Source organism: Trifolium pratense, linkage group LG5, assembly GCF_020283565.1.
Source record: "Trifolium pratense cultivar HEN17-A07 linkage group LG5, ARS_RC_1.1, whole genome shotgun sequence".
Lineage (NCBI taxonomy): Eukaryota > Viridiplantae > Streptophyta > Magnoliopsida > Fabales > Fabaceae > Trifolium > Trifolium pratense.
This window is the reverse complement of record NC_060063.1, coordinates 25,935,045-25,959,586: the sequence shown is the minus strand read 5'-3', so window position 1 is coordinate 25,959,586 and position 24,542 is coordinate 25,935,045. Positions and strand designations below refer to the sequence as shown.

Here is a 24,542-nt window from a genome sequence, read left to right as displayed (position 1 = left end):
AGTTCACCGGGAGTAACGACTTTGGGTTGTGGAAGGTGAAGGTGAGGGCAATATTAACACAACAGAAGTGTTCAGAAGCATTGTTAGGAATTGCGAACATGCCTAATACTTTCTCAGCAGCAGAGAAGAACGAGATGAATGATAAGGCATTGAGTGCCATTATCTTGTGCCTCGCGGATAATGTGTTGAGAGAAGTAGCAAAGGAGAGGACTGCTGCAGGGATGTGGTCGAAGCTTGATGCATTGTATATGACCAAGTCCTTGGCACATAAGCAGTGTCTGAAAGAACGGTTGTTCTTCTATCGTATGTCGGAGAACAAGTCCGTGGTTGAGCAGCTTTCGGAGTTCAATAAGATTATTGACGATTTGGCGAACATTGATGTGAACTTGGAGGACGAGGACAAAGCTTTCCACCTATTGTGTGCTTTACCTAAGTCATTTGAAAACCTCAAGGATGCATTGCTCTATGGAAAAGAAGGTACTATCACCTTGGATGAAGTCCAATCGGCTTTGAGAACCAAGGAGATGACTAAGATGAGAGACTTGAGGATTGATGACAGCGGAGAAGGGCTGAATGTGGCGAGAGGAAGAAGCGAGAACAAAAGTAAGGGGAAGGGAAAGAAGCATAGGTCCAAGTCTAGGTCAAAGGGTGATGGTGGTGGCAAGTTAAAGTGCTATCATTGTCATGAACCAGGTCACTTCAAGAAGGACTGCCCTGAGAGAAGGGGTGGTGGTATTTCGTCAGCTCAAATTGCCGTTAGTGAAGAGGAAGGTTATGAGAGTGCAGGAGCATTGCAGTTACAAGTTGGGAACCTGAGAAGAGCTGGGTCATGGACTCGGGGTGCTCATATCACATTTGTCCAAGAAAGGAGTACTTTGAAACTTTGGAGCTTAAAGAAGGTGGAGTCGTCCGTCTAGGTAACAATAAAGCGTGCAAGGTTCAAGGTATGGGTACTATTCGTCTTAAAATGTATGACGATCGTGATTTCCTTTTGAAGAATGTGAGGTATATTCCTGAACTTAAAAGAAATTTAATTTTCATAAGCATGTTTGATAATCTAGGGTATTGTACTAGGATTGAACGTGGGGTAATGAGAATTTCTAAGGGTGCATTAGTAATTGCTAAGGGGTCTAAAATGAATGGTCTTTACATTTTAGAAGGTTCAACTGTTATTTCTAATGCATTAGTAACTAGTGTTGAAAATGCAGACATAACTAAACTATGGCATTTGAGGTTAGGTCATGTTAGTGAAAGGGGTTTAGTTGAACTAGCTAAACAAGGTTTACTAGGGAAAGAAAAATTGAACAAACTAGACTTTTGTGATAATTGTACTCTAGGAAAACAACATAAGGTTAAGTTTGGGGTGGGAGTGCATAAGTCTACTAGGCCATTCGAGTATGTTCACTCGGATCTTTGGGGTTCAGCATCTGTGTCTACTCATGGGGGAGGTTCATATTTTCTTTCAATAATTGATGATTACTCTAGGAGGGTATGGGTTTACATAATAAAGAATAAAAGTGACACTTTTGAAAAATTCAAAGAATGGCATACCTTAATAGAAAATCAAACAGGAAGTAAACTAAAACTTTTAAGGACTGACAATGGCCTGGAGTTTGTTTCAGAGCAGTTTAATGAGTTTTGCAGGAAACTAGGTATAAAGAGGCATAAGACCGTTGCATACACACCGCAGCAGAATGGACTAGCTGAAAGGATGAACATGACCTTGCTGGAGCGCGTGAGATGTATGCTGTTGGGAGCTGGATTACCCAAGAGTTTCTGGGGAGAGGCAGTTAACACTGTTGCATATTTGATCAACAGATGTCCATCACAGGAATTGATCTAAAGACACCTATGGAGGTTAGGAGTGGCAAGCCGGCAGACTACTCTAACTTGAAAAGCTTTGGAGCTTTAGCATTTGCACATGTCAAGCAAGATAAGCTTGATGCTAGAGCTGTGAAGTGTGTTTTCATTGGTTACCCTGAAGGTGTGAAAGATTACAAGCTGTGGAAGATGGAGCCTGGAGGATCAAAGTTTATCATAAGCAGGGATGTCACTTTTGATGAGACCCGAATGGGGATGAAGTGCAAAGACCTTGAGAAAAGACCAGAAACGGGGGTGGAGAGAATTCAGTTTGAGGTGGAGCCTTCCACAGATGAGAGGGAAAAGGAGGATGAGACTCAAGTACCTGATGAAAGTGGAAGTGATGAAACAACTGTTCCTGACTATCAGCTAGCAAGAGATAGGGAGAGGAGAGTTATTCGTCCACCTAATAGACTCGGTTATGCTGACCTTATTTGTTATGCTTTGAATGCAGCTGAAGAAGTGCAAGACTCGGAACCAAAGAACTTCAGGGAAGCATCAGAAAGCATAGATAGTCAAGACTGGTTGAAGGCAATGAATGAGGAAATGCTTTCATTGGAGAAGAACCAGACTTGGAAGCTTGTGCCATTACCTAAAAATAAAAGGGTAGTTGGTAGCAAGTGGGTGTTCAAAAGAAAAGAAGGTATACCAGGGGTCGAAGCACCAAGGTATAAGGCAAGACTTGTAGCAAAGGGTTTTACTCAGGTTGAGGGGATTGATTACAACGAAATCTTCTCACCTGTGGTGAAACATTGTTCTATAAGGGTACTTATGGCGATTGTTAACATGTATGATCTTGAGTTAGAACAAATGGATGTGAAGACCGCATTCTTACATGGAGAGTTAGAAGAAACTATCTACATGCAACAACCTGAAGGTTTTGTGAAAGACAATTCAAAAGTGTGTTTGTTAAAGAAATCTTTGTATGGGTTGAAGCAGAGTCCAAGGCAGTGGTATCGTCGGTTTGATGATTTCTTATTGAAGACTGGATTTGTGAGAAGCAACTATGATAGTTGTGTGTACATGATGAAGAGGAATGAGAAAGTCATTCTCTACCTTCTTCTTTATGTAGATGATATTCTTATGGCAAGTTCTGACAAGCAAGAGATTCAACAGCTCAAGGAGAAACTAAATGGTGAATTTGAGATGAAGGATCTTGGCAATGCGAAGAGGATACTTGGTATGGATATCTTGAGAGACCGAAGTAAATGTGAGTTGTTCTTATCTCAACATGATTATTTGAAGAAAGTGGTGGAGCGGTTTAGAATGACAGATTCTAAGGTAGTGAACACGCCACTTGGTCACCATTCAAAGTTGTCGATAAAACAGTGTCCTCAATCCGAGGATGAGAGAAAGAAGATGGAGAGTACTCCCTATGCAAGTGGGGTTGGAAGCATCATGTATGACATGGTTTGTGGTAGGCCTGATTTATCATATGCAATTAGCGTGGTAAGTCGGTTTATGGCAAATCCAGAGATGAATGGTACGAAGAGAGAGAGAGAGAGAGAGAGAGAGAGAGAGAGAGAGAGAGAGAGAGAGAGATTGATGATGTTTGTATGTTTCTGTGTTGTGGGAAAGAGGTTGAGGATGATGACGTGGATCGCAGAGTGTGGCTTTTATCACTTATGATGATGATGATGATGATGAATTGATGATGATATCAGACTAGTTTCATTCACTTGTACTTGTTCTTATTGTTCATTAAGATTTGTTTGTTTTTTTAGTAAAAAAAAACGAATTTTTGAATCTTTGATTTTTTTTTTAAATAGAAATATATCTCGAATCCCTATCTACTTGAAGGAAAAAAAAATCTTGAATATTAAAGTTTTATATTTTTTATAAAAAAAAAACATATTAATCTTGTGAGGTTCACAAAGAAGCAAATTCTTTTACAATAAAATCTTCCTAAAAAGTTGTTATAAGTCAGATTGAATTCTTATTTTGATGCTTATCTTTCATAGTGATTTTTTTCCTATTTTTTATGTTGCATTTTTTTTTTCTTCATATTTTCTTGTTGCATATTTCTATTTTTATGGGTAGATTTATTAACAAAAAGTTATTATTGTTTGTCAAAAAAAAAACCAAAAATTATTATTAGATTTGCATGTTGCGTATTAATCTTTCGAGTTAAAAATGACAGTGAAGGAATTATTAAAAAAATATTACTTTTATTCTGAAAAAAAAAATTACTTTTAGAAATAGAAGAAGATTTAAAATGGAAGAAAATTACTTTTAGTTTTTTTTATTTTGTATTTTCAGGAGATAAATCCTAAAATATTGGAGTCGTTCTTCACCCGTTGTTTCAAATGGCATATCATGAATCTTCCCTTTTAACCATGTCAGATTGATACTATTACCATCTCGAGGAACGTCATTTTCATCTTGAATTCCAATTAAGTGACCGTATTCCTGAAGTATGTTATTTGAGGTGCTTCCGGTAACGGCCTCGCCATTTATTTTTAAACTGAGTAACATTGAAACGTCTTCCAATGTTATAGTGCATTCACCGGAAGGAAGATGAAAAGTATGTGTCTCGGGTCTCCACCTTTCAACCAAAGCGGTGCAAAGGTATTGGTCTGATACACAATGCTTGATTTTGACGATTTCACCAAAACCAGCGTCTTCTAACATTGGAATCAATGATGGAGGAGCTGGTTCAAAGTTGTGGGTGCGCAATCTTAACCCGTTGGATTTGTTCTACATTTTACCAACAAATGTAAAAATTAGTAATGTGAAAATAAATTAAATAGATAAATAAATAGGTAGAGATATATAATATTAGTAATCTAACATAAATGAATTAAATATTATAAATATTTTTTTTTCCGAAAATAAATTAAATAAATAAATAGATTTAGATATATAATATTAGTAATCTAACATAAATGAATTAATTTTTTTTTCCGAAAATAAATTAAATAAATAAATAGATTGAGATATATGATATTAGGAAGTAATCTAACATTAAATAATATAAGTGGAATGAGATGTACCTCCTCGGTGATTTTTTTGGAAATGTGGTTTGCTCCAACCCATAAGTCATCACCCATTTTATGATATGTGGTTGTGAGTAGAAAAAGATGATTTATTATAAGTGAGATGAGAATTAGTGAAGTGAAAGATGAGAAATGTAGTAGAATTAGTGAAGTAGTAGAGTAGTATAAAAAAAATATTTAAGAGGAAGATGAGAAATGTAGTAGAATTAGTGAAGTAGTAGAGTAGTAGGAAAAAAATATTTAAGAGGAAGATGAGAAATGTAGTAAAATTAGTGAAGTAGTAGAGTAGTAGAAAAAAAGTATTTAAGTGAAAGATGAGAAATGTGTGAGTAGTAGAGTAGTAGAGTAGTAGAAAAAAAGTATTTAAGTGAAAGATGAGAAATGTGTGAGTAGTAGAGTAGTAGAGTAGTTGTGTGATGAATGAATGGTAATGAGATTGATATTTATAGGGGTGGAGATTGATAAAAGTGTTAATGAGTTGGTTGAATTTTTATAAGTTTGATGAAAAATGGTAATAAATGATAGTGAGTTTATGAGTTGGTTGAATTTGTTGTTGAGAAGATAAATTTAATGAGTTTGGTTGAAGACATAGAAATAATAAGGGTCATGCTAACCAGTGCCCCTGGGGCACTGGTTAAGGAAACCAAAATTAGAAAGTTTTGAAAAGAAAATAACACTTTTTAAACTTTTGAGAAGTTGACTGCACAAATTTTAATGCCAAATTACTATTTTTGCATCCTTAACTAGTGCCCCGGGCAGTGTTTTAAAAACCAAACCGGACCGGACCGGCCGGTCGGACCGGTTGAACCGGGAACCGGAGGGTGTAGCGGTCTGGTCTGACTGCTGGACCGGGTAAGCAGTTGAACCGATCGGAACCGGACAAAACCGGAAAAAACCGGCGAACCGGCGGTTTTGAAAACCGGCGGGTTGACTGCGTTTCATTTTTTTTTTAAATAAAATAAAAACACAGCATAATGAAAAGTTTCTTGTTTGTTCAGATCTAACTAGTTTCCAGATCTAACCAGTTTTTACCTTTGTTTTTATTTTTTCTGTAAAAATAAAGTTTGGAATATTTTAGTTGAATCATAAAGGAAATTGCAGAAGCAATATTTAGAGAGATTGGGACAAGAAAGAAAAATAACAACTCATTTTATTTATCTTTCCATTAGTTTCATAGAATAAGCAAAAGGAGAGGAGAGAAGAACAAGAAGAGTGGATGTACTGATATTGAGAAGAAAAAACAAACATAAGGAGAGGAGGTGGCGGCTAAGTAAGAATAAAGGAAGCTGCTTGCTCCAAGAAGAATAAGGAAACATAGTATTTAGGGTTACTTTAGATTTAAAATGGGCTTGGCCCAAACATAGTGTGAAGTGCCATCAAAAATAAAAAAACATAGTGTGATAAGTGTCTATCAATAAAATGGGTTTATCGATATTTTGTTTTAAAATTAAATTGATAAAGTGCCTATCAATAATTTAAATTAAATTTCATTTTCGTTGACCTCTCCACTGTGCTATCAATTTTATTTTATATGCTACAATTGGATTTTACTTTGTATTGTATTATTTTTTATATTATTTACATTTTATTTATTGTTCCCCTAATATTGATTTAATTGTTCAACTCTCGTTTTTACTTATAATAATGAATAATTTGGTAAAGAAATTTATTTGAATTTCTATTTTGTACTATTTAATTGTATGTGTTAATGATGACTATGTTTATAATTTAAATTTAAATAATAAAATTGTAAAATTGTGATATTCTATAATTTTCTCATTTTTTAGGTGTCATGGTTTTTTCAGAGACCGAGTCATACGGCTCAACCTAATTTAATAACTATATAGTTTTATTATAGAGACCGGTTCATTCCACCGGTTTAATTCGGTTTAATCCGGTTTATCATGCAGTTCGACCAGTGACCCAGTGGTTCGACCGATGAACCAGTGACCCAGTACCCTCACTGGTTCGATGTCCGGTCCGGTTTTTAAAACATTGGCCCCGGGGGCACTGTTTAGCATTTTCCAAATAATAATTTGGCAAGGAGATAATTTTCATTAATTTAGTACACAATAATAAAAATTACATCGATTTAGTACACAATAACAAAAATTACATTTCGATCAAAAGATTACAACTTATAAATTACATCGATTTAGTACACCATATATATTTAAATAAAATTAAAATTATCGTCGAGGGATGGGAGGGGAAAAGACTCGGATACAGTCCCTGAAGTCAGCATTTTGCTTCGTTCATCCACCATTTCACTCAGACGATTTTTGACTACTCATAGTGTTCTCAATTTGGTCATAAAAAGTTTTTCGTTGACTATCATATTGCTCTGAACTATGTTTACATGAAAAACACATATAAGAACGCTATGAGTAGTCAACGGAGAACTATTTAACCGGTTGCAGACTGAAACATTTAAGAGGAAGAGCCAATTTTTTCTCATTTTCGTATGCTGAAGAAGGAGTGTGGAGATCAATTATGATGAAGAAGACTATTTATTGACTGAATTCGCTTTGGACTGGTTCGAACGCGCCATGTGCAGGTCAGCTGCCTTTGAATGAACGCGCCATCTGCAGGCTGGTGTTCAGCTTTTGCAGTAAGTACTGAACGCGCCATTCGCAGGTCAGTGTTACATTACTGAACGCGCCATCTGCAGGTTAGCGTTCAACTTTTTTTCGTCGTTATTTACACCTTTGCGGACCAAACATTATTCATCATCCAACACACAACATCGTATTTTTTCTTCTAAGAGATACGAATTTACCATCCTAACAACAAAAAAAATTACTCTTAAAAATTTCACCATTTACAATGGCTCCAGCACAACAAAAAAATGTTCTTGTCTATTACAATGGACAATGTTTTAGACAAAACAATAGTGTTTTTTTCCAAAGCAATACAACAAGAGGTTTTAAGATCAATACAAGAAGCAACTTTGCTCATTTAAAGGAGAGAATATCAGAAAAGTTGAATTTAGGAAACAATAAGATTATATCTGAAATTTATTGGAGGCAACCGGTGGTTTTTGGAAACTCAAATGAACGATTTGAATCATACAAAGTTGTAGACAACGATGATGTTGAATATATGTTTGCGACTCATTGCCAATTTGAAGCTCTAGTTAGTATCGAGTTATATGTTACATTGGAAGATGTACCTCCAACTGAGCAACATCAGATCGAAGCACCACCATTTGATTATACACAATATTATTCGATGCTTTCACAAGATTGTGACTCACAACCATCATCCTTATACCTCCCAGATCTGAACACACAACCATCATCCTCATACCACCAGTCTCATCAACTTGAAGCCTCACAATTTCACCCACAACCATCACCCTCATACCACCAGTCTCATCAACTTGAAGCCTCACAATTTCACCCACAACCATCATCCTCATACCACCAGTCTCATCAACACGAAGCCTCACAATTTTACTCACAACCATCATCCTCATATCACCAAGAAGGAGAAGAGGAAGACGAAGATGACATCGTAAATGGAGTAATTGTCGGTGAGGAAAGCGAGAATGAAGAAGAATATGTTGCACAAGCATTCAGTGACGTTGAAGATGAAGACGTTGACGACCACCCCATGTATAATCCACCACCCCACATGCTTACCTTGGATGCAAGCATTGATGAACGTACCGAAGTTCTGCGATCAATGAATCCGAGACTTCCAGTAGATCAAGGGATTGAGGTGGGAATGCAATTTCATACCAAAGCAGATTGTGTGCGTGCAATAAGAACGTACCATATTAAACAATCTCGGGATTATAAGGTAAAACAGTCCGACAAAGAAAGGTATGTCATTCAATGTAAACAACCTGCATGTAAATTCAGTTTGAGAGCATCTGAGAGAACAAATGGTCGTTGGGTAATTGGTGTTATAAAAAATGAGCACACATGCATATCTTTGGGTTTGACACAAGATCACCACAAACTTAATTCTACTATGATAAGTGAAAGCATTGCCTCACTCTTGCACAAAGACCTATCAATTAAAGTGAAAACTATAATTGCACACATAAGGGATAAGTTCAATTACACTGTCACGTACCGAAAGGCATGGATAGCAAAAAATAAGGCCATCGAAAACATGTTTGGGAGCTGGGTGGACTCATATCATGCTCTTCCGCAGTGGTTGATGACAATGCAACATTATCTTCCAAATGTCGTCACAATACTAGAGACCCTTCCGGCAGACACTCCTGATGATGTGACCTTCCATCGTCTGTTTTGGTCTTTTGAACCACTTATTAAAGGTTTTGCATATTGTAAACCAATTGTGCAGGTTGATGGAACATGGTTATATGGGAAGTATAAAGGGACATTGTTGCTAGCTGTTGCACAAGACGGAAATGACCATATATTTCCAGTCGCTTTTGCAATTGTGGAAGGTGAAACAAAGGAAGCTTGGAACTTCTTTTTAAAAAATTTGAGAACATATGTCACTCCACAACAACATCTTTGTGTGATTTCAGATAGGCATCCATCCATTAAAAGTGCTTATGATAATCCTGCAAATGGTTGGAATGATCCTACTTGCAGACATGTGTACTGCATCAGACACATTGCCCAAAACTTCATGCGAAAGTTCAACAATAAAAAGCTTCGCAAGTTGGTTGTTAACATGGGTAACTATCTGCAAGTCACTACAACTTTTCTATAATTTCAACGATACATTTTTTTATGCTGTTTTATTAATTGCTCTTCTTATATAGGATTTGCAGTAAATCAACCTTTGCACAGATACTACCGCAGCAAAATTGCTGCGCAGAACACTAATGCAATAGGGTGGCTTGATAATATCCCCATAGCGAAGTGGACGCAAGCATTCGATGAAGGTCGTCGGTGGGGTCATATGACAACCAACCTAGCTGAGTCGATGAACAACGTGTTTAAGGGTATTCGCAATGAACCCATCACAGCTTTGGTCCAATCAACGTTCTATAAGTGTGTCGTACTGTTTCAAAGAAGAGCCACTGAATCAGCAGCTGTGTTGCAATCTGGACAACAATATTCAGAAGCTTGTCAGAAACGGATTAAAGAAGCAATGCATAAAGCAAACTCACATCAAGTCATTGCTTTTGATCGACTCAATCAAACTTTCAGGGTAATGGAAACTGTCAATCACAACGAGGGTCGACCAATGGGTCGATTTCTGCTCAAGTTGGGTGAAAGCTGCTGTGATTATGGAGAATTTCAAGCTTTACATTTGCCTTGTTCGCATGTTATTGCTGCATGCTCCCATGTTGCACAAGCTTATCAAGTTCATATACATGACGTGTACAAAGCTGCAAGTGTATTTTGTGTATACAATAACACCTTCCCGGGAATTCAAGACCAATCATATTGGCCCCAATATTATGGCCGTCGACTTTGCCCCGACCCAGCAATGAAAAGATGTAAGAGAGGTCGTCCGCAAAGTACGCGCATTAGGACGGAAATGGACGACGAGATCGAACTTTGAATAAGTGTGCGTTATGTAGGGTGCCGGGCCATGATCGTAGGAATTGTCCAAATTCCAATTAATTTGCAATTTTTTTGTATTGTATTGTAAAAAATAATATTAAATATTATTATTGCACGATTTTTGTTTTGTTGATAAACAAGTAAAATAGAAACATAATATATATAATAAAAATAAAAAAAACTAAAACCCTTAAAAACCCTAAAAATACAAAATGTCAAAAAAAAAAAAATTTGTTGTAGTGTGTTTATATTAATTAATATAATTTTTGTATAATTTTTTTCAATAATTTCTTTAAAAAAAAAAAAACCCTAAACCCTAACCCTCAAAACCCCATCTAACCCTTAACCCTCAAAACCCTCCTAACCCTTAACCCTCAAAACCCTTCCAAAACCCTACCCACTTACCTTCAAAAACGAAAATGAAAAAAAAAAAAAAAAAACAAACTCAGGACGCTAAGCTGTGGATGGCGCGTCCTTCATTAGGACACTAATGTGGGGATGGCGCGTCCTTCATTGGGACACCAGGATGGCGCGTCCCACTCACAGAAAAGGACCAGAGCATTTCGGTTAATTTTTCCCCAGGTAGGATGTTTTGGTGTATTTGACTAATGACAGGTGCACTTTGAAAAAAAATTCTACAAACATCATCAATCTCTCTCTCTCTCTCTCTCTCTTCGTACCATTCATCTCTGGATTTCTTGTTGAAGATGCGACGCGGTTCATCCAAAAAATCTGGTCAATCCAATCCCTCCGTCAATTCATCCGCCGCGGATCTCTTCCGTTCCGGTACTTTAATCTCTTCGATGAGATTTCAATTTTCATTCTATCACCAATTACTTAATTCTCTATATTAATTCATATTATAGCTCGTTGATTTCTCATATAGACTTGTTTATCTTTAATTTAATTAATTAATTTAAGCTCAGATTAATGGTTTTAATTTGTTGATAATCATGTTCTTGTTAAAGTTGAATTTTTTATGGGAGTCAACCCTTCTCGTTGATTTATGTTTTTTCAATATTTTTAGTGAAAAATTGTAATTTTTAGGTATGTTTCTGTTATAATTCTGTGGGTTTTGGAGATTGGATAGTTAGTTGCTGAGATGGGAACAAAATCAAGAATTTTTATACTTCAATTAATCTACAATTTAGTACTTGTTTGATATTGTGGTGAGGTAAACTACACTTAACCAAAATGGTGGTGCTACCCAAGAGCGCTTAGATGAGATGATGCAGGTCTCTTCTAGCTTAACGACGGTGGTGATACCTGGTTTACGCCCAAAAAAATCACGGTGGTGCTGTGATTTTGTCCAACCCAATGTTGATGATACCAAGCATCAACATGGAGTGTTATCAATATTGAGCATGGAAATTGCAAGTATCTGAACCAACATCAGCTGCATATGCATGCAATTTTACGCAATCTATAAAGATCACGACAACCTCAGTTTATTTTTTGACCAAAACATGGCCGCAGTTTAAAACCCTAGTTATATGTATTTTGAAGCACATGTGTTGGCTTATTATTACTTGTTTATTTCTGCCTTTTTTGTCTGTGTATTGTGGTATCATGTTTATGCCGTTTAGTTAAATGTAATTGGACTAGCAAGTAAACTGTTAGATGTTCTAATTGTATGAGCATGATTTTTCAGCTTCAAGTAAAGCAAACTCAAAGGAACTGGAGCGGATTGATAGTCTATTTTATACGTATGCCAATGGATCTTCCGGGTTGATTGAGTAAGTATGCTTCACTAGATCGCTCCTTTATGTAATTCTAATTACATAAATCAAATAACTTTATGCCATTGATGTTTTCTCTATTCAAATTTAAAATCTTGGACATTTATGTATAGGGATTAATAGTATTCAATTAGTGATTACTAGTTACTACTGCAAATGAAATGTTATAGCTCACCTAATTCCTTACCACAACACTCATAGCCTGAACGCAAATTTCCCCTCACTTACCACAGTTTGATCCCTACACTTTCTTTGTGCCCACTGCCCACTCTCCAAACAATTTTGTCATGATCAGTGTTGTCAATTGCGGATTGCAGAAAATAGCAGTTTGTTTAAATTATGCTATGCTACAGTGCTAATGTGCCGCTATAACTTCTATTTGACAGCACTTTGTACTAAATAGCGCATGGCGGAACAATAGTGGTTTGTTGAAATTACACTACATTATAGCACTGTAGCACTGCTATATCTGCTATTTGGCAACACTGGTCATGACCATCAAACAATGCCATTGGGTTCTGCTGACGGACATCCACATATGTGTTCTTGTGACAAATAGCCACCTTCATATGTTTTCTCTGTCATTGGTATCATGTTCCTCATGTTGGCAACGGATACTCATCTGAATGCTGTGAAGTCCATCAACTGCTGCATCATGCACAAAGAAAACACGGTGGTGGTGGAGTTCAGAACTCAGAAGCATAAGGAATGACGGTGCTCTGGCTCCTGTCTCTTGCAATGCCCGGCCCTCATCTTCTTTGCTGCTTAATATTCATCATTTTCATGTTCATGCCGTGGATGGCGGTTTCTTTAATTAAATGAGGATATTTAAGACATATTTTTTGATATTTATTTTGTTTTGCAACTTCTTATTGAGGGTTGCATGCTGATTATTGTGACTGAGGAAAGAAATAGATGGGTCGAAATGTGAGTATTACTACTGAAATGTCAAGAAAAAGTGACCAAGCTCTCGTACAAACAACTAAAGCAACAGATTAGTTTCATTCACTTGTACTTGTTCTTATTGTTCATTAAGATTTGTTTGTTTTTTTAGTAAAAAAAAATGAATTTTTGAATCTTTGATTTTTTTTTTTAAATAGAAATATATCTCGAATCCCTATCTACTTGAAGGAAAAAAAAATCTTGAATATTAAAGTTTTATATTTTTTATAAAAAAAAACATATTAATCTTGTGAGGTTCACAAAGAAGCAAATTCTTTTACAATAAAATCTTCCTAAAAAGTTGTTATAAGTCAGATTGAATTCTTATTTTGATGCTTATCTTTCATAGTGATTTTTTTCCTATTTTTTATGTTGCATTTTTTTTTTCATATTTTCTTGTTGCATATTTCTATTTTTATGGGTAGATTTATTAACAAAAAGTTATTATTGTTTGTCAAAAAAAAAACCAAAAATTATTATTAGATTTGCATGTTGCGTATTAATCTTTCGAGTTAAAATGACAGTGAAGGAATTATTAAAAAAATATTACTTTTATTCTGAAAAAAAAATTACTTTTAGAAATAGAAGATTTAAAATGTATTTTTTGACGAAGATTTAAAATTTTTTTTTTGAAAGCTATTTAAAATATTTTGAAAATTGATTAGAACAATTTAAATACTTTAGCAATAATTATTTTTAATATTATTGTTAGGAGATTATTATAATCCACGTGTATTTTTGTCCTTATTTAAACTTTACAAACATGCCCTCAATTTGAAACTTGAAAGTACCTTACCTTAATACCTTGGTCGTGTTTGGACTCTCAGTTTCAGTCTCACTACTCACAGCCGCCGTAGCAGCTTCGTCTCCCATCACGTTGAGGTATGATGATGATTGACTGTTACTTCTTCTTCTCACATATTCTATTCGTTCGTTTTCAGGAGTATTGGACAACACCAATGGAAAAACCTAATAAACCTTTAATGCATTCCTTTTTCGTAGTTATGTATTTATGTTTCTTTTTATCATTATTATTTGTGACTAGTCTTTGGTTGGTTAGGCAACTAAGAAATCTACAATTTGCTGATTGAGGAATTCCTATGACATTCGATAAATTTGTATGGAAAAACAAATTTGGTCTCACCGTTCTGTTTCCCAAATCACACGTGATACAGTCTAACCTGGCTTTTTATGTACAGTTTAGTTTCTTTTGGACTATGGTTGTGTTAAGGGTTTTGTTCATGCTTTACAGTCTAGTTGGTGTTTGTACAATATAAACTAATTATATTTATTTATTTTTTCTACCTAGTTCTCAACGATGGTTACTGACGGAACCAAAAAGCCTAAAGTTTCAGCAGTGCCACCTCGCAAAATCAATGTGCAGAAGTTTGCAGAATCCCGTGCCCCTGAGCTTTTGAGCCTTCAGTCTATAGTTGAAAATAGATTAAGCAATGATTATAAGTCTCAAAGGAACAAGAGAAGAAGAACAACATCATTTAATGACCAAATTGCAAGAAAGGGGCACAGAAGAAAGAGGCAAAAACTGGGTAGAGTTGATAAAGTCAATGCTGAATCAGTTTTGAATAAGGACCATAAAATGAAGCTTCCTCGACATGTTCGTCGAAGATATGAACTTAAGAGTAACCCTGAGAATGGCTTTTGCACTTCTGGGGATGGAACCAAGAGGCTGAGAACACATGTTTGGCATGCAAAGCGATTTTCCATGACCAAGCTGTGGGGTTACCACCTTCCTCTCGGTCTTCAAGGAAGGTAGGCCTTTGTTCATTTCAATATGTAGTGTTAGTTTACTTTTTTGAGATGTATTTGAACTGGATTATGGTAACCTAAATCTACAAGTATTATATGTGTTTTACCTCTTTTGAAAACACTAACTGGGATTTTGCGTGTTTATTCAGAGGGAAAGGTTCGCGGGCATTGTTGAGAAAGCTCAAACAAGGGGTGCTGGTACACGATGCAAGCTATAACTCTGCTGTTCAATTGGAGGGTCCAGAGGTATTTTATCATTATTGCAAGCTCAGCTTCCGAAAATAATGATTTAGTTCTCGTAGCTTTATTAAAATGTTTGTTTTGTGTACAGGATGTGTTAGTTTCAGTATTAAGAATGGTACTCTTGCCCTCTCCTATAGAAGCAACGCATCCCAGAAATCATGGTGACTCCGTTATTTCTGGTTTAACCTATGGAACTGCAATGGTGAGCGGTCCTTTTTCCGTTTCTTGAAATAGCCATGTTATTTTAGTCAAACAAAATTAACTTTTCTTTCTTGACAGCTTCATCAAGTTGGAGCACCAGTTTCTCGGGCAATTGCTCCTGTAACTTATATGTGGCGACCAACTTTCCAAGAAAGTATCACAGACATAGGTGTCAGTGATGGAAAAGTTATCCCTGACGTTGATTTATGCGAAAAACCAGAAAGCTTGGAGTGTAGTAGTTCTTCTAGACACCTTTGGGTGTGGATACATGCTTCTGCCTTTGAAGAAGGATACGATAATCTAAAACTGGCCTGCCAGAAAGAGGTTCATTTTCTTCTTTAGATTCTTATACGGTCATATCAATTGTATTTTGTTTATATTATTTTTCTTGTATTGGATAAGAAAACGAGAAGCTAGTGAGCTCTAGTGAGCTCATTACTCATTTTTTTTATCTTTACTATTATTCAGATGGAAAAGAGAGGCATCTCAATCAAATGTTCTTCGCTTGAGGGTCAACTTGCCAAATTGGAATTAATGGGACCAAAGACATTTCAACTTCTTCAGAAGATATTGCATCCTGTTAGAAGGTTTGTTGTTTAAATTTGAAAAGCAATTCTGTTTTATTTTTTACTTGTTTAACTGGCATTAATGATCCAAAATGGCTGATGTTTGCATGACAGTATTTCAGAAAATCATTGGCAGTTAAAGAAACATGTGACTATAGAAGAAAACCACATTTCTCAGGATATGAAATCTTCCATACTGAAAAATGAGGAGCATTTTTCTTCGTCTGCAATGTTATCTCTTAATGTTAAGGATCCTCGGGATTTACCTGCGAAAAAGACTGTTGTTTCGACGGAGCCAATTTCGCCTAAGGTTTTAAGTGATGCACAAGAAACTAATTGCGAAGAGCTTGCTGATTTGGGAGGAATGTTGGAAAAGAATAATGACTTGACTTCTTTATCTGATGTTGATGATCTATGGTATGCTAATACCAGAGGCTTTAAGCCTCCACTGGAAGACAGTGTTCTTTCTATGGAGAAGCACCGTGAACGCATGATTAAATTCTGCCTTGATGACAAAAAATTTGGGGACGCGAACTCTTCCAAAGTGCAGTGCTCAAGATCTTGCCCTATTCTGCTTTTGAAAAATGATATGAAGGAATTAACCACAGGGTAATTTATTCTTTAATATATTTTTCCTTTTATTTTTTTTTTCTTGAAATTACCAATGTTGTTTATGAATATAATATCAAGTACTATTTTTTTCTTTCTTTGTAAGCAAAGGATATACTCCTTCCGGCCACAATTATAAGCAAAATTTCACTTTTCAGATTCATTGGATAACTCATGTATCTGGACTATAATACAGACCAAAATACATCAGTTGTCCAATGAATTTGAAAAGTGCAGTTTTGCGTATATTTGTGGCCAGAGGGAGTGTATATATTTGTGATCACCTGCTTAAGATACATTAGAAAAAGTTAGATAACTTGTCATAAGTTTAATCAGCTACAAAATCAAATTGGTCAATGAATATTAATGTTAAAATCTTTCATGTTACGTACTATATAACTATATAATGAATGCTTTTGTGATTATCTTCTAGATGGTCTGTTATACTTCCCTTAAGTTGGGTTAAAGCCTTCTGGATTCCACTCATCACTAATGGAGCACAGGCAATAGGTTTGCGAGAAAAGCAGTGGATTGCATCTGATGTAAGTATTTGCACTACATACACCACAAAAAATACTTTATTTTCCTTCTGTTTCTTTTTTTGTATTAAGTATTGAATATGACTTGAAATTTTTTCTCTTTATCCAGACGGGGATACCAATTTTCCCTCAAGATTTCCCAGATTGCAAGGCATACTCATGCTTCATGGCTGCTAAAGCTGCCGAATGTAATGAAAAAGAAGAACTTCGTCCTCCTTATGTAAGGAATTTGAGAGTTCCAATCCTGCCTCCATGGGGTATTGTTCACGCTACTTTCATCAAAGAGTTTAGCACAATGGAGACTCCAGACCTTTCAGCCAGGGAAGATTTGACCAATGCTAATTCGGTGTCAAACTCTTGCTCTGGCAACTTTGAAATTTCAAATTTCGACTCTGAGAATTCATTTGATGGAACTGTAGCAAGGACAGATCATGTGTTGACTACTTTACTCGATGAAACAAAAACTGGCCCATTGCTGTTATTTCCTTATGCAGCAGATGGAAAGGCCAGAATCTCTAAGTTTATTAAGGGAGAACTAATGCTCGATATGAGGCATAAAAGTTCTGTCATTTATGACCGTAAGCTATGTTTTATAAGAGTTCATCTTCAGCCATTCAAGGAAGGCTTTTTTGAAGAGGGTGCAGTTATTTGTGCGCCACATCCTTCTGATTTATCTTTATGGACTTCAAGGTAATTTAATAGTTAAATTATGAATTCCTGTTCTATTAATGATAATTATATTTTTTTGTACTAGTATATATTAATAAATATAGGGTAATTACATATGAATGAAAGGCAAACGGGCAACAAGCTGCGCCGCTAACCCTATGATATATCATATAAGAATTGACTATTGTTCTTGTAAAATTTGTTTTTTATTTGTCAAACATGTATGATATAATGTATATACCAGACGAATATGGGTTAGGTGGAGTATTTTATTCTAAATTTTGAACCATCGGTGCATAAGAATATCAAAACGTAATATAATGTATTGTGAATGTCTTGCAGTTCAGTGAAAAGTGAAGTGAGACTTAAACTGTCTGATTCTGCTATGAAATCATATTTCAAAGAGAATTCCTCTGGTAAATGGGAAATGCAGATACCAGACGATTCAATCGGCAGACAGTCTCACCGGTGGCCTATTGGCTTCATCACGTCAGGTTGTGTTCAAGGAAGGTATGAAATTATATCTTTTTGGATTCTAATCCTTTCCTATTAATCTGAGCAAAAACTATATACAGAACATATACGTACATCATTGTAGAGAATCTAACTGTGTGCAATCATTGCAGCAAGAAGCTTTCAGCAGAGGGATTTTGTGAGGCCGTTTTACTATCTCATTTAAGAGAGGAACAATGGAAGGAGATGCTCTTGAAGCAGAGGAGAAGCGAAATATACGTACTTGTCAGGAATTTAAAATCTGTTGCATATAGGCTAGCTCTTGCTTCTATTGTCCTAGAATATCAGGAAAATGACATTGAATTCTTGTAAATTGATTATGTTTCATTGCCACAAATAGGGCCAAATTGGTCAATATTCCTTATTAGATAAAAGGAAGTCAACAACATAGAGAAAAATAGCTTACTTTGATTTTTATAAATATTTGTACAATCAAAACATTTGAATTTATATATAAAAAAACATTTGAAGTTAGCCATACTTGTAATTACTCTAAATTCGAGATTGTTACTTCTTCTAGCCCTTCCTTACAATCAAAATCTCCAGGATTTCTAAGACCGTTGCGCATACTGTTGTTAATGTGCGACATGGCCTGTTATACAATCATTGGGAATTTCTGCTTACAACGTTTGCTGCATAATGTTTTTAGTTGGCCAATTTAACCTGTTCTTCATGTGTATTTTTTCTTGGTATGGAGCAGTTTTTACTCGACCATCGTCAACGCTTCCCATTTACAGCTTCTGTTTTCTTTGAAGGTTGAGAAGGATTCAATTAATTTTAAATTGTGCTTTGTGCTAGGATGCTATACAGGGTGGGTATCAATGTACTCATTACCCGCCCCAAACCCATCTTTTGAAATCGGGGAAAACCCAAACCCGAACCCAAGCACAGTCAATTCAGGTTTTTCCCGTCAAAACGAGTATGGTTTGGGTGGGTACCCGCAGGTATGAGTTTTATTGCCATGCCTAGTGAAAATAAGGATGTGATGATCATAAAAATGTGCTTCATCATTTTTTATCACTATACTTTTTCTTGCTATAATTATAACCAAAATTGTACTTTTCAGAATCATTGAATAAATAATAAATTTAAAAAGTGTAATTTTACTTATATTTATTCGAAGACGAAGTATGTTGATTTAATTTTTATTTTAAGCTTATATCTTTGGAAAGGAGTGGCACAAAGAATTATAGTACATTAGTACTATTATATCGATCCTCATGCTTAATGATTACTTATGGTAATTGATTTTGTCTTCCGCAATTTAATACCAAAAAGCTTGATAAGCCTAATGACATGACAATAAAAATATAGATTCAGATAACTAATTAATTAGATGAGTGATCACTTCGTTCGCATTTTGTAGTAGCAAACAAGGATAACATAAACATAAAACAAGGCTATATTCATATCTTAATTAAGCGTTATGGACTGGTTTGGTCCATATATGAAAGTCAAATGGAAGAACTCTACTTATACAACTTAATTAGGTAACAAATATCAATGTTGGTTCGATGGTGATTGACGTTAGACTACAATCAAAAGAGGATTGAAACCACTTGATGACAGAACTGACCATGAACCAATATCTTAGGTTAATATCTTATGTAAATTTTGAAGATTTACTTTTGTCATCCTATTCTTCATCTCGCGCGTTCTACGAATTTATCAAAATATCAGCGGACACGCCCTAAAAACACCCTACCTTTATGATGTTCGCTATTTAAGTAGCGGACAACATTTTTCAAAAATCAATTTTTATAATAATGCAATATAGTATAAAAGAGTTCACTTTCTAGATAACAAACTGCAAACTGAGTTTCCTTTCTAGAATGTGAACCTTATAAAAATCTTTTTTTTTTTTGTCCTGTTCACCCTTCTTTCATCTCCAATGTAATAACTTTGACTGAAATACAGTTCGCAAGTTAAAGTATAAACCATTCATTCACCTATTCCGTCAAACTTATCAACTTTTGTAGCCTTGATACATGTCTATTGCTAGTATGAATGTAAACTTTGTCATATCGAATAAAGTAACAATTCAGTATTGCTATGTTTACGGTGTGTGATTGGTCGGTAATGTCACAACCACTCCAGCGGAAAATTAAAATATGATATAAGATAGTAATCACTTTTTTATAAGGTACACTAATTAAATTGTAAATTGATTTCGCAGTCTAAATAGCGAACTGTGTTTCAGTTCGTACTCTACAAAGCGAGTGACAATATTTTATATTCAAACTCAACATCTGCGCCTACTAGATGAAAAAAATCATAAAAAAAAGAGTTTTCTTTCTAGATAGCAAACTGCAAACAAGTTCGCTTTCTAGATAGCAAACTGCAAACTGAGTTCGCATTCTAGAATGCGAACTATTTTTTCATCTTAGGGGCGCAAACGCTGAATTTGAGTTAAAAATATTGACACTCGTTACTTAGAGTGCGAAAAGTACTCGCATCCTAAAAGGCAAGGGGTTAGTTTGGTAATTTCAGGGATGCGTAAGGAATTTTTCAGGGGACGTGAAAAGCAAATCTCTTATTCTTTTGTAACCATACAGAACAAACCGTAGAATTTTCATTCGTCAAAAAAAACCCATTACGACAAAAATTAGCCCAACATTTTGATTAGTTTAATGGGCTTAATCAAATTTACATACAATTCAATGTCTACAAGGTATTTCTATAAAAAAAATATATATATAAAAGAACAAGAATGCATGTTGATGTGAAATTAAGGTGGACTAATTAAACTCTAAACTATTATTGTTTTCTGACTCAGTTTTTTTACTGAACTATAAAATATAAGATATGGTCCTGATTGATTCAAAAAAAAAAAAAAGATATGGTCCTACTGTCCTAATATTGTGATTTAATATATAAACTATAAGATATGGTCCTGATTGATTAAAAAAAAGATATGGTCCTGATTTGTAAAAATAAAGAGTAATGGACAGAAGGACAAATAATTAAAACATCAATGAGATAAAAATGCTATGAAACAATAATTGAACAAACAAACAAATACAGATTTTAGTTTATTATATTCTACGCATGAGCTGAAAATGAATTTGCAAATGCAATATCGTAGCAGCAGAGTTGTGAAGAAAGAGCCAAATGCAAGATCATAAATAAAGCACACATCAGTAGAACTAATAGCTGTCCGGCACTTTTGTGGAGTACAAAAAAATTTAAAGGTACTTACTGTTATAAAAAATTCTTATATATAATGTGCCATGTTACTGTAAAGAAAGAGCTAAGTAGCTTGGATCTCATCAAAAATTTTAAAGGTACTTACTGTTATCAAATTCTTATATATAATGTGCCATGTTAGTCATGAATTAATATTGAAATCATCGCGTTTTGCTTATTTGTCTGAATTGAAGGCGGTGATACATTGGAGAATAAGCACCAGCGGATTGGTCGGACAGTTGACGCACGAGACGTAGCTGATGCGATACTGTTGACTTATGAGAATCATGAAGCAGAAGAGAGATACATATGCACTTCACAGGCTATCACGGCCCGAGATTTGGTGGAGAAATTGAAGAGTCTATTTCCAAACTACAAGTACCCTACAAAGTAAGCTTAAGTTCCATAATAATATATATAAATCAAAGGGATATTATAAGTAGTAGTAGTCATAAATGATTACAATCTTATATCTAAAAATATCATTGTTGGCAGTTATACTGAGTTGGATGATTACAGAATGCTGAGCTCAGAGAAACTGCAAAGTTTAGGTTGGAAATTCAGGCCATTGGAAGAAACATTAATTGATTCTGTTAAAAGCTATGAGGAATCTGGAGTACTCTAATCACAATATCATCATCTCATCTCCCTATTTGGGAGGCAGTTCTCATCAATCAATCTATAATAAATGTGACTGCTTGTTTATTGTACTCAATAAGATATACACAGTTCTTATGCTGGCTCAGTTTCTTAAACGGCATTCTAAGAGCATCCACAATGGAGCACTTCAACTTTGAGTACTTAAATGGGTCTCAATGGACACATCACTAATTTTTTGCAATGATAATGTTAGAACTTCAAGTTGGACGGGCCGCTTTTGATCATTGGAGTGAGTGGTTTGCTGTTCATAAGATGCGAAGTACTGATGATCATTATGTTCCGCTTTTAAGCACGGATCGGTGGGAAAAGTCTCGTTTAGAATGGTTAAAATGCAATGTCGATGCAACTTTTTTTGTTGACTCGGAAAGGACAACAATGAGTGCTTGTTTCCGTAATAGCTCCAGTGAGTTTACTGCTGGAATCACAAAGTGGCAGCGGATGGTTTTATCAACAGAGGAGGGTGAAACATGGACATTATTGCAAGCCATGAATGAAGCTAAGCATAGAGGTTTTGAACGAGTCCAAATTCGAAAGTGACTCTTAAGTGCTGGTTGAGGCAATTCGTACCAAGAGTCGAGACAATTCAGAGTTTCTTTCAATCGTTAATGATATTATTCTTGTTATGTTCTCTTGTGCAAACTTTGAAATTAAGTTTATTAGGAGACAAGTGAATTTGGTTGCTCATACGCCAGCTAGGGCGGTCAATTCTTGGACTAGTTTCTATAGATTTGAGATTATTTCTTCATGCATTGAACTTTTGGTGATTAATGAAATGCATTAAGTTTGTTTCGTTATATATATATATATATATATATATATATATATATATATATATATATATATATATATATATATATATATATATATATATATATATATATATAGGGGGCTGCTAACTTAGACCCAGTTGGGTCTAAGTTAGCAAGGTGCACCTTTTGAGTTGGACAAAAATACCCATTTTTTTAATTTTTGAAAGAATAGAGCAACAGGGGCATTTCTGTAATTTTACCGAACAGTACACGCGCCCCCCACTTCTTTTCCCCCCCCAGGACACGTGGCAGCGTGTTATTGGACACAATCAGCGCGCGTGCATCACACGCGCCGACAGGCGCGCGTTTGGTGGAAGGATGACGCGGAGAGAGAAAGTTTTTGAAAAGGCAGGCCACGTGTCAGCATATGATTGGCTACGTTAATTTTTTTCCATTTAATACTTTAAACTCGATTATTTCGTCGTAAATTAATTTTTTATTTTTTATTTTTTATACCAAAATTCATAATTTTTTTTTCTCTACAAAAAGAGACTTGGTTCGTTTGATTTGGACACAGAAAAAAAAACCCAATTTTTCAGTACCTTAATCTCATTTTTCACTACCTTAAATCAACTCACTGAAACCATTCTACCAGGAAAATGGTTTCAGAGTGCAAATCTCCGAAACCATTCTACAAGCTAAATGGTTTCAGAAGCAAATAACTAATAATCAACTTACTGAAACCATTCTACCAGCAAAATGGTTTCAGATTACAACTCTCTGAAACCATTGTACTAGATAAATGGTTTCGGAAGCAAACACAATTAATAAATTACTCATTGAAACCATTCTACCAGTAAAATGGTTTCAGAATACAACTATGTGCAACCATTCTACCAGTAAAATGGTTTCAGAAGCAAACATTAGTTTTTTATTACCGTTTTATCTCATTTAATTAACTAAAAATAGTTTCAGGTCTCCAAAAATTTCATAAAATATACCAAAAGTTCCAGAATATTATCTACTATTTTCCTGGTATAATGGTTTCAGTGAGTTGGTTGAGTGGTGCGTGTTAAATTACAACACACAAGTAACGTATTTAGTAAACAATAAATGAGATTAAGGTAGTGAAAAATTGCGTTTTTTTTTCGGTGTCCAAATCAAACGAACCAAGTCTCTATTTGTAGAAAAAAAAAATTATGAATTTTGGTATAAAAATAAAAAAATAAAAAATTAATTTACAACGAAATAGTTGAGTTCAAAGTAAAAAATGAACAAAAATCACGCCCAGCCAACCATTGTGTGACACGTGTCCTACTTTTAAAAAGCAAATTTTTCTCTCTCCAGGTTGTAATCCAGTGTGACGCAGGCGCTTGAATCTGATGGATCAGGATGATCTGGGCTGTCTGATTGATCAGACAGTCTTGATGAGATCAGATATTGGCTGTCTGATGGAAATCAACGGTCTGTAACCATGGTCCTTCGGTACGCGCACGACACTGGATCCGCGTCTATTAATGGTTTAAGAAGGTGGGGCGCGTGTATATGGTTGGCAAAATTGCAGAAAATTACAGAAATGTCCCTGTTGCTCTATTCTTTCAAAAATTAAAAGAATGGGTATTTTGGTCCAATTGAAAAGGTGCACCTTGCTAACTTAGACCTAACTAGGGTCTAAGTTAGAAAACCCCATATATATATATATATATTAACCCTATTATAATAAAAAAAAACAACCACTTTTAATTTTTTTTTTATAAAAAAAATTAAGATTTACCAAATAATTCAAACTTTAGTTTAAAAGTTAT

At 35.2% G+C, this 24,542-nt stretch overlaps 2 protein-coding genes across 4 annotated transcripts; both read left to right on the top strand.

Moving 5' to 3' along the window:
* Positions 1 to 10,809: 10,809 nt before the first annotated feature.
* LOC123884386 (ribonucleases P/MRP protein subunit POP1-like) lies at positions 10,810 to 18,616 on the top strand. 3 transcript variants are annotated; one of them, XM_045933470.1, is made up of 13 exons: positions 10,810 to 11,140; positions 12,006 to 12,090; positions 13,863 to 13,917; positions 14,345 to 14,805; positions 14,952 to 15,048; positions 15,134 to 15,247; positions 15,325 to 15,570; positions 15,715 to 15,833; positions 15,927 to 16,421; positions 16,855 to 16,963; positions 17,070 to 17,650; positions 17,972 to 18,139; positions 18,256 to 18,616. In XM_045933470.1, exons 1-13 carry the CDS (start codon positions 11,062 to 11,064, stop codon positions 18,452 to 18,454), a joined length of 2,808 nt encoding a protein of 935 aa, XP_045789426.1. In that variant the 5' UTR covers positions 10,810 to 11,061; the 3' UTR covers positions 18,455 to 18,616. The 3 variants fall into 3 exon arrangements, with proteins under 3 accessions (XP_045789426.1, XP_045789427.1, XP_045789428.1); XM_045933471.1 differs by lacking the exon at positions 13,863 to 13,917 and having other exon boundaries at positions 11,117 to 11,140; XM_045933472.1 differs by lacking the exons at positions 10,810 to 11,140; positions 12,006 to 12,090; positions 13,863 to 13,917 and adding an exon at positions 13,964 to 14,233.
* Positions 18,617 to 20,130: 1,514 nt separating this feature from the next.
* LOC123886337 (cinnamoyl-CoA reductase 1-like) lies at positions 20,131 to 22,731 on the top strand. Its single transcript, XM_045935665.1, has 4 exons — positions 20,131 to 20,151; positions 21,228 to 21,333; positions 21,523 to 21,718; positions 21,824 to 22,731. Exons 1-4 carry the CDS (start codon positions 20,131 to 20,133, stop codon positions 21,951 to 21,953), a joined length of 453 nt encoding a protein of 150 aa, XP_045791621.1. The 3' UTR covers positions 21,954 to 22,731.
* The last annotated feature ends 1,811 nt before the right edge of the window (positions 22,732 to 24,542 follow it).